At 33.8% G+C, this 11,277-nt stretch overlaps 1 protein-coding gene across 1 annotated transcript in view; it reads left to right on the top strand.

Annotated features, from left to right (window-relative positions):
- DOCK7 (dedicator of cytokinesis 7) overlaps positions 1 to 11,277 on the top strand; it is a 157,014-nt gene that overhangs the window by 72,459 nt on the left and 73,278 nt on the right. Inside the window, exons 17-20 of the mRNA XM_015595067.2 lie at positions 3,346 to 3,484; positions 4,361 to 4,462; positions 8,955 to 9,041; positions 10,868 to 11,099. Coding sequence (XP_015450553.1) covers positions 3,346 to 3,484; positions 4,361 to 4,462; positions 8,955 to 9,041; positions 10,868 to 11,099 — 560 coding nt within the window. The remainder of the gene's footprint in view (positions 1 to 3,345; positions 3,485 to 4,360; positions 4,463 to 8,954; positions 9,042 to 10,867; positions 11,100 to 11,277) is intronic.

Below are 11,277 nucleotides of genomic sequence, written 5' to 3'. Positions count from 1 at the left end.
CTAACACTTTGTAGTTTTACTTAAGCTTGAACCCCTTAGTTAAATTGGTGTTATTCTAAACATCCAATAATCCTTTCACTAGTGCCTTTCCATGTTACTTCTTTGGGAAATTGTTAACTTTGGATAAGCTTTAATTTCTTTCTTTTTTAATTTAATGCTGTTGGAGAAAAATCACAGAATTGTACCAGTCACAGATCGATGTTATTTTATTCTGTGATGGGGCTACAGTAATTCATTTTATTTTATTTTTATCTTGATTTTGGCCCCGCCACACTTTGGTACTCTTTTTGTCATCACATTTTTTACCCTTTCTCTCATTTGGCAATAGTTATTTTAAGCCTTTCTCCCCCTTCCTCTAGCTCCTACTTCGTTTGCTCTGCTTTTAGCTTTCCTACTTTATTAAGCTAATGGAGACCATCCAACCTGAGATCCATCAGCTTCTCTACTCTTCACCTCAAATTATCTTTGTACTGATCTGCCTTTCCTTGTTTCAAAGATAGTAATGGCCCTTGCCTTGCCCACTATCAAATCTTTTCCCCTCTGCTGTCAGTCTTATCCAGCTTCTTCCAGAATATGACTCCATCAGTTATCCCTTCCCTTGCATCATCAGTTTCCTGTTTCATTGGCTCCACCTCTTATTGTCAAAAAGAAGCTTAACTTTTCTGTTCTTAAAGAAACAGAAGTCTTTTTGCAGTGCTATTGTGTACTGTGGTTTTTATCCTTGTCTTCCTTAAAACTTTCTTCTTTCTCACCTTTATTTATGGCCTTCTCTCAATTTCCTTCTATTTCTTTGAACACTTTTTTTCTTTTATAGTAATTATTCTAATTTTTCTTTTAAGTATAGACATTGCACACAAAACACAGGTTTTATTTTTAACCCTCTTGTTCTATAATATTCTCTTCCTAAATAATCTTATATGTATTTCCCAGAGTTACATTCAATGAAAATGCTACAACTTTTACTTTTATGTGGATTGTTCACAACTCTTATTTTCAGCCCTAACGTTTCTGAGGTACAAACATGTATTTTTAGTGGCCTGTTGGGCATATTTATTTGGGTTCTCTGCTGCCTCCTCAGTTTCTGCATATTTATCCCTGGCCTTCTTCCAGACCCTATCTCTGTCTCACTGTTTAGTTTAATTAATGGAACCACCATTTCTCCGGTTACTCTGACTCAAAATTTAAGACATTCCTACCTGCCTTCTTTTTTTCTCTAATATCCAATTATCTTTTACATCTCGATGATTTTCTTTCCGCCTCATTACTAAATGTATTCTGTGCTGTCCTGTTTTGGGTCCTTTATTGGATCTGTTTTTCTATTACAATCCCTCTATTTATTGAACTTTTGCTTATTCTTTAAGGCCTATATTACATAGCACCTCTTAAATACAATTCCCTCATCTAAATCTTGAAGTAATCAGTTCAACTCTGTTCTTTTAAGTACTTACCCTATATGCTCTATACCAGGGGTTGGCAGACTTTTTCCACAAAGGGCCAAATAGTACATATTTTAGGTCTTGTGGGCCATAAGATTTGCATTGTACATACTTAGCTCTGCTTTTGTAGTATAAAAGCAGCCATAGACAACAAGTAAAGTTGCAAATGAATAGGCATGGCCGTCTTCTAATAAAATTTTATTTGTGGACACTGAAATTTGAATTTCATTTACTATTTCAAGTGAAATGTTAGTCTTGATTTTTTTTCAATCATTTAAAAATATAAAGGCCATTCTTTTGATCTATACAAAGCCAGGCAGTAGACTAGATTTGGCATGTGGGCTATAGTTTGCCAACCTCTGCTTTATAGCATAGCTATTGTTATATATGTGTCTTATTTATATTTCTACTAAATTACATATTTTTGAGAGTAATTATTTTTTGTGTTCACCTTTAAAACCACCACAAAAGTAATATAATGCTTAGCCTAAAGGTGGGCAATTCACTTGTCGATGAATAACTGGTAGATTTTTAATTTTTTGAACAGTCTTCACACAATGTGATTTGAGGAAAGAAATAAACTAAAACACTCAATACCAGTAAAGATATTAATAAAGAAGGTAGTAATTTCTAAAAAATATCTCAGTTTGTGGCTAAGTCTTTATTTTTGTTGCTCTCAGCATTAGTAGAATTTAAATGACAGTACCGTCTAACATTGCTAGTAAATTCAACTTTCTCATAATTCAGTGGTGACTAGTGAGATCAGTAATATGATGTATAGCATCTTTTATTCACTAATTTTGTCAAATTCTCAGATAGCCAGCATTAACTATCTTCTCTGTGGATATTAAAAGCCTCATTTCACTTAACATTTCTGTGACCAAATCTACATCCATTAGCATTTTCGAGGCTTATTTGAGATGGAAGAAAATTTGACCAATTAGCATCAGAGAAAAAAACTCTAATAGGTGGGACAGCCTTCACTTTAAAGGTAGTTGGAGCCATAGGGTTTGAATGCATTTTCATTGACTATAACTCTGAGAGATACTAGTTGAATATGGAAGGTGGGGATGCTAAGGTCCTAGCCCTTTTAAGTTTATAGTATAAATAGCAGCCATATTTTCCTATGAAAATATTCTTGGGGCCATTCTCAATGAATATCGAGATGAAAATGCCATTAGTTTGATCAAATATGATATCTGTTATATTCTTATAAGTGGTTGGGAGTACTTCTAAACTGTGGGACAGGTGTAATTTGTGGGTATTCCCTGATATTTTTCTTTTCTTTGAGCTGTTAGTCAACACACTAGTTCATGTTTTGGTAACATTATTTATCTCTTTAGCAAGGGGATAATTGATGTAAGACATTTCATAAAGATCCCAACTTTATACTAAGTTGTCTAAAGATACCTTTTTTTCTTTTTTACAAAAAGATAATTCAAATTAAGCTGTAGTCCTATAACAGTAAAATGCTTTTCTCTGGTATGGTTTTAAAGTTTACTCTTATAAAAATTCATATTATTTTTTTCTATGTAATGTGTATTAGAATTGGTTTATAAATATAGAAAGCATTGCCCTAGTCTCTTCTTTTATACAGTTTCCAATCTAATGAAGACCTCAGCATCAAGGTGGTGATTATTAATGCATTTTCAAATAGCAGGCTTACTCAGCCCATTAATAAAAATGGGATGAGAAATTTCAGAAACAGTGGCAGCTCCCTCGTCTGGAAGTAGGAGTTAGTTACTTAGGGTTTGGGAATAAAGAAAATATTTAGGCCAGAAGAAAAATTAAGCATGAATCCTGAAATTAATTAAAAAATCACTCAAATATACAAATGCAGTAATTATTTATTTTGAACAATTTACTGACTATTGATCTGTTTTTTGTTTTGTTTTGTTTCTTTCGTAAGGTCTCCTGATTTTCATGAAGAAATCAAAGTTAAACTCCCTGCTACTTTAACTGACCATCATCACTTGCTTTTTACTTTTTATCATGTTAGTTGTCAACAAAAGCAAAATACTCCTCTTGAAACTCCTGTGGGATATACAGTAAGTATGTTTTTATTAAATATTTAGCTCTTTGATCTTAAAAATAATTACAACATTTAAGATATAGTTGGTACAATAGTTTTTATCTGATTCCCCACATTGGTTAGGAAGAGTCAAGAAAATGCCTATTAATGTATTGATTAACTGGCACGTATAAACACTTAGGTGTTTTTCCTGATTATTGTGTGTTTACCCAACAGTACAGTATAAATATAATAGTTTGAAGGGTTCGTCAGAAGAGATAGTTTGAATGTAAATTGATTAAAAGAGACCCTTGGCAATTAAATACATATATTATTGCTTTAATTAAAGGCAATTAAACCCTTGAGTATTTTTTGAAGATCTTTATGATCGAATTGCAAAGGTAAACCTAAGGCGAAGGACATCATAATGTGCTATCACATTTTTGTCAGAAAAATCATGCCTTACCCAAAAGAGAAAATTCAACCTTTGATTCATTTTCTGTCTTCTTGCAGTTTGTGACATCAGTTTGCTAAATGTAAGATATTAAATTTATGGTCATACTTTTTAACTTTGCTTTCAAAATTCACATCCTTATTTCCTTTGACACTATTACCCCACTTTAAAATTGATATACTTTGTGGCTGCCAACTTTCTACCACCAACTTTCCCTTAGCTAATAAGGACTCCTATAGATTTAAATATTGCATAGTTAGCTAGTCATAATAATGTTTTGGGGATCATCCTTAACAAAATATTGTAGGGGAAACTTCATAATTAGATAATTAAATCTCTTTGGTGTTTGGGGATGTGTGACAAATGTGCCTCATATCAAGTTTTTAAAATAAATTTTCCAAGTAATCATTTATGTAACAAACATATTTAAATGAATATTGTTTCCTTTTTATTTAAAAGTGGATACCAATGCTTCAGAATGGACGATTAAAGACTGGGCAGTTTTGTCTACCGGTCTCATTGGAAAAACCACCACAGGCTTACTCTGTTCTGTCTCCTGAGGTCGGTATCTCTCATGTTGATAGTCTCAAGACTGGATGAAATGGGTTTTTCATTACAAAGGTGTTTTTCTCAAACAAGACCTTGCTATTCTGTCTATAACCATGTAGATAATGAAGTAATATTAATTTGTCCTAGAATTAAAATTACTCTCTAGAATACTTAGAAGCTTTTATATTATTTCTAAAAATATAAGTTTATTTAAAATCAAAGGAGTACATGAAATATAAACTCAAAGGAAAGACAAATTTGGAGAAGTTTTATATTGTAACATGAGAATCTTCTTTATATAAATATTTCTTTTAGCAGAAAACATTTTACTAAAAGGGTGGAGGGAGAATAGATATAAATTAATTTGTTAGAATCTTTTTTTTTGTAATTGACGATCATATATGTGAAAGTAAAGTAGCTATAAACATGCAGTACAAGAGACATTAGCAGCTTTGATGATGACATGTGACTTGAAAAAAACAAAAATATTGGAAAAATCTTAATCAAGAATCAGTAGCCACTGTTTAAACACCAAAGTGCCTTTTGAGAGAACTGTTACATAATCTCCAGTCTCCTAAGGCTTTGACCATAACCGTTTGCAAATGTTAATCCGAAATATGTATTGTGAATGTTGTACTGGTGACATTTATTTTCAGATTAGAACTCAATATTCACAAATAAAGTTTTATTTTTATTTTTATTTTTAAAAAGCAACGTAAGGTAACGCTACTGCTCTGACCTCTTTTCTCACCATTCTCTGTCACTCATTCTGCCTTAGCCACATAGCACAGCATCTTTGCTGTTCCTCAGACATGAAAAGCACATTCTCATCTCAGGCCCTTTGTACTTATGTTATGTAAAATATACATAATATGGAATTTTCCATTTTAAAATGTACAGTTATGTGACGTTAAGTATATTCATGTTGTTTTGAAAACTAGCCTTTTAAAACTACTTTATATATGTGCCTAAAAATTACATTATTTACTTATTTTATGATTCTAACAAAATGTTATTATCCTATATATAACCTTCTGGGACTTGTATTTTTCATTCAGCATCATATTACCAAGATGTAGTATTTATTTTTATGATCAAAATGAAATATTCACCGGCCCTTTTATTGTCCTTAAAATATAATCCTAATTTTTCTCCATGACCTACAAATCTCTGACTGATCTGTGGTCATCCACCTCTCCAACATCATCTTCTATCATAACTGCACGCCTTCTCTCTGTACTTACAGCTTCTTTCAAACTTTTTCCTGCCTTTAGGCCTTTGAATTTTCTCTTTCCTCTTCCTGACCTTCACATGGCTGGATTCTTTTCATTATCTGAATTGTACTTCCTCAGAGACATCTTTTCTTTATAAGTTTTCAACCCTTCCCTCCTCCACACTGCCAATATACTCTATCATTTTTAATCCAATTTTATTTACTTAATACTTACTACTACCTGAAATTATCTTATTTTTTTATTTGTTTTTATTTGTCCCTGCTAGATGGTTGGGTAAATTTCCTGAAAACAGATCTTATGTTTACTATGAAACCCCAGTATCTAGAAAACTCTGTACACTTCAGTAAATATTTGTATGAATTAAACAGAAAAATTACAGAATTACTGATATTAGTGGAAAAAAAACAAACAAACATGGAAATGACCTGCATAGCAACCAAGAGTTTAATGTTTAATGAAATTTTTGTACATCCATATAATGGTGCAGTAGCTAAGAGGACTGATATAGATTTAAATATCCCAATAAAGTATTTATGATATAAACATAAAAACAAGCAATGTAGTAGCAACCAAACTCAGTAAGTATATATTAATAATTGCATAGGAAATCGTTTAGAGAACATACACCAAATTTAGCAAAGTTAGCTGTTGAAGGGATGTGGGACTGTGAAAGTTTTTGCTGTTTTTTAAACCTCATCTACTTTGGAAGGAAGCATAGCATAATTTGCATGATTTCACTGTTGGTTTCACTACTTATACTTGGGTGACCTTGGGTAAGTTTCTTAATCTCTCTGCTATGGGTGAATTGTGTCACCCCAAAATTCATTCGTTGAACTCGTAACCCCCAAATGTGATAGTATTTGCAGATTTGGCCTTTGTGAAGTAATTAGGTTTAGATGAGGTTGTGAGGGTGAGGCCTTGTGATAGAATTAATTATAAGAAGAGAAACCAGAGCTTGTTCTGTCTCTTGTGAGGACACAGTGAGAAGTGAGAAGATACCCATCTGCTAGCTAGGGAGGTTCTCACCAGACACTGACGATGTTGGTATCTTGAATATGGACTTCCAGTCTCTACACTGTGAGAAAATAAATTTCTGTTGTTTAAACCACCCAGCGCATGGTATTTTATAATAGCAGCCCAAGCTAAGACACTCTCTGTGCCTGAATTTTCTCATTTGTGAATTGAGAAGAATAATTTATGCTTATAATAAGGGGTTATGTTGATGAGTGCATGATACAATAGTATGCAGAGCATTTAGAATGGTGCCAAGCACATCAAAAATGTTAAAGTAGTGCTTGCCTCTGTTATCACATTGCTTGTTAGAATATTTTAAGACAGCTTGCTTGCTTTAGCAAGCATCAAAATCACCTGGACAGTTTGTTGTACCACAATTGTTGAACCTTACCCCCCGAGTTTCTGATGCAATAGATCTGGGTTGGGGCTTGATTATATACATTTCTAACAAGTGCTCAGAGGTTGTTTATATTGCTAATTCTCAGATCAAACTTTGAGAATCACTATTTTTAAAGAAATATGTGTTCATATTTGACTCATGTATTTTATTTTTTTATAACTGAAAACAGTGTTTTGGGTTGAAAGAGCTAGTACTGTTTTTTCTTTTGAGTAATTTCAGTTCACCAGCTTTTTTTCCCCAAAAATGTTTCCAAACCTATATTATCTGCCTCAGTAGAGATACTACATTTCTTACCTATTTATGTTGAATTTTGTAACAGAAGACTGACTTCATTTGGTTTTCTTTTACACATAAAAATATGAAACAATGGAAAATAAATTTATATTTTATTTATTTTTTTGCTGAGACTTTCTATTTTTTGTCATTTGTTTCACAGATATTCACAACTGCTTATTGAAATTATTTTTTATGATAGCTGCCTTAAAAGCCTGTCAAATCTGTCCAGTCTGTGTTATCTTAGTATTGGTATCAGTTGTCTTTTTCTCATTTGAGATTTTCCTGGTTCTTGGTATGATGCATGATTCTTTATTATATCCCGAACATTTCAAGTATTATTGACTCTAAATCTTATTTAAGTCTTGTATTTTAGCAGTGGGAGTGGGAGGAGGGGCTTTGGCCAGGTGGAAGTAAAAGTTCACATTCCTCACCCTGCAGTGGGTTGGGGTACGGGCTTATTATTGGATGGAAGTGGGATTTCAGGCTCTCTGCTAGGCCTCTGCTGACAGGCCCTGGTTGTGAAGAGCGCAGGGCACCTTGATACTGCTTTCCTCTTGGCCTCCACGGACACCACAGTTGGTGGGGGTACTTGTACCACTGGGCAGAGATCGACTCTCATCTCTGTCTTCTCTGATACCACCCAATGTGTGTGGGATGAGGTGGGGATCTGGCACCTTATTACAGCCAGCTGATGGTGGAAACCCAAGCTCCTCACTCAGCCTCTAGAGGTGGGGTGTGGCTGCAATTTGTTTCTTTGTGTTTGGCCAGAGTAGGGCAATTCTCGGCTTTGACTAAAAAGAGCAGGCTTTTCTTGGAGGTTTTTTTTTTGTCTGCTCCTTTTGGCATTTCTGTGTTGCCAGCTTCTCTAGCACCTAGTCCAGGATATGAGGTAAAAATAAAACCCAAGGAACACTGCCTTATAGTTCCAGTCCTGAGGTCCCAATCTGCATTCTTCTATTCACCTTTAAGTCTTTGTTTATTTTGTATATCATGTTCAGGGTTTTTAAGCAGTACTTAGCAGGAGGAATAGAAAGAAATAATGTGCTCTCTTTTAAAAATAAATTTATGTGATATAATTTTAATTAACTTTCATGTTTTATCTTTTAAACAGCAGACTTCCTTTGCTTGTGAATATTTTAAAGTCCAATTAAAACATAATAAGAGTGTTTAAAATAGAAAAAATAGAATATCAACTATTATATGATATTATAAATGTGAATTTATTGACGTGAAAAGAGAGTCACAATGTAATATGTGAAAAACAGGTTTCAAAATATGTTTGATATCACCTATGTACGGGTGTGCATAAAAATACATTTGCATAGAGGAAGATTTGGAATGATATAAAGGAATATGTTGTTGGAAAGATAGAATTTTGAGTATATTTTCTGCTTTTTTTTTCTCTAGCCTTTTAATTCTCTTGTAGAGAACATACTGATTTTGTAATAAGAAAATGTTTTACATTTATTTAAAGTACATAAAATATATTTCACAGTATTTTTTCTCATTGAAATATAATTTTTTTGTTTTCAGAATTCATAATCAAGCATCTGTGATCATTATATTTAATATCTTATAGGTTCCTCTACCTGGCATGAAATGGGTAGATAATCACAAAGGTGTTTTTAATGTTGAAGTTGTTGCTGTTTCATCTATCCATACGCAAGTGAGTTTTAATAATTTTCTGATCAAATTTCACTTGAATGAATTGAACATATTGTTTAGTACTTAAATCTATTTTGCTATCTGCTGTAAGACTTAATGAGAGTTAAAAATGTATAGATTTATGGACGTGGTTCCATAGTGTAATGGTTAGCATGTCTGCTTTACATGCAGAAGGTCCTGGGTTCACACCCCAGTGGAGCCACAGTCTGTGGTCTACAGCCATGCCACCCTGAACAAGCCCAATGTATGATCTCATGAAGCTAAGCAGGGTCGGGCCTGGTTAGTACTTGAATGGGAGACCACTTATGAAGACCAGGTACTGTAGGCATAAATTTAAAAAAAAAAAAAAAAAGTATAGATTTAGAAGTTAAGTTTTTAAAGAAATCAGTAAATGTCATTTAATGTCAACAAAAGCAAATATTTTGCTTTCCAGAATGTCACTGACTTCATTTAACAGTTAAGTAATTTTTTCTGTTAAATTTCTGGTACATAGCAAAATGCTTGAAGTTGAAAAAGCACCATCTATCTCATTTTATCTCTCCTGGATAGACATAGGTATTTCAAATGGAAAGAATTCTTAGGGATTTACTCCTTATTCTTCACTGTATTTCTAGAATATGCTTGTAGCTCTTTGAAATTTACTGGATATATAGTTAGAACTCCATAGAATTATTTTTTACTTGTTTAAAACATACATATCAATTTAGAACAATATTAGAGTTATAAATGTGAAGCTGTTCAGCATTATTACCTTTTCTTAAAGTATATTTTCATCATTAAAAAAGCAAAAGTCTTCCCAGAGTTTCTGCAGACTTTGCTCACATCTCATGGGTCAGAACTATAACACATGGTCACCTAGGTATAAAAGAGGCTGAGAAAGCAGGCGTGTATCCTGAGAGTGGGCACTTACTGCTTTGTATAAGACTGCTGTTCTGTTAGTGTATAGGAGGTTAAATAAGAGCAGTCAGGAGATGGAAACTGCCAGTAATTTGACAGGATAAGATTTGCATATAAATAATTATTAACTAGGTTAAAGGTGATTCACTACTAAATGGAGTAAAAGAGAATTCTATAATTGTAACAGAGATAGCAATTGCAGGATGTGATAAGGAGGGAAATTAGAAACCTAAAGAAGGATCCTGAAGGCTGAGAATCGGATCTCTGAGGAGAGGACGCCACTGCCACAGGAACACATTGCTTGCCACACTGTAGTACTGAAGAACTTGGTGGAGGGCACCTACTGCGAACTATGAGAGCCATCATTGCTGTGGCAAATGCTGCTACCCATGTCCCTCACCTCTGAGCCACCAGCATTCACATCTGTTAGCTGCCAGGAAAACAGCAGAAAGGTCCCTGCTAACTAACTACTCAGGCCTAGCAGGCTGCTTCCTGTACCATCGTTGTCAGAGCCTAACCACAAGCCACCTGACAAAGGAGAAATGTGGTTGGAAGAGTCTAGTCCCAGTACTACAAAATGTGGCAAAGGTGATGGGTTTGGATGGAGCTGAGAGGCAATAAATTAATAATGAGCACAGGTAGGTTACCAACAAACCTGCAATAGTTACTGAGCTCTAAAACAATAAGGCAGACTCACACTGGGAAAAAACCCTTAATTAGTATTAACAGACTTCTTGAGTCATCACTGGTATTTAAAGTGACTATTTTCCAATAATAAATGAAAATAGATGTAGTGTTTAATTGGAAATGATATTGTATATACTTATGTACTTTTATGTATAATCAATTAATATGAGATATTTTATTAGTTGTCCATAGTTTCGGGAATTTACACTTATAATTGTTTAGTGCTTTTGCTCTTTGTTTTAGGATCCTTATCTTGACAAGTTTTTTGCTTTGGTCAATGCTCTGGATGAGCACATGTTCCCAGTCCGAATTGGAGACATGCGAATCATGGAAAATAACTTAGAAAATGAACTGAAGAGCAGTATTTCAGCTTTGAATTCATCTCAGCTGGAACCAGTGGTCCGATTTCTTCATCTTCTCCTTGATAAATTGATACTTCTAGTTGTTAGACCTCCTGTCATTGCTGGCCAAATAGGTAATTTGCTTTCGTTTGGAGAATCATGAAGTTTATAATTTGCCATTCCTAACTTTTGCAGAACTAGAACCGTGATTCCTATTTGCTGTCTATAAGGACTGTGTTTAATTTGGGAGGGGGAGGGGAGATTGTTATTTATTTGTTTTTAATGCCAGAAAATAACTTTATTTTGTTTTTT

The sequence above is a fragment of the Pteropus alecto genome, unplaced genomic scaffold (genome assembly GCF_000325575.1).
Source record: "Pteropus alecto unplaced genomic scaffold, ASM32557v1 scaffold25, whole genome shotgun sequence".
NCBI classification, from domain to species: Eukaryota; Metazoa; Chordata; class Mammalia; order Chiroptera; family Pteropodidae; genus Pteropus; species Pteropus alecto.
The sequence above is the reverse complement of the archived record's forward strand: the minus strand, read 5'-3'. Positions and strand labels throughout refer to the sequence as shown.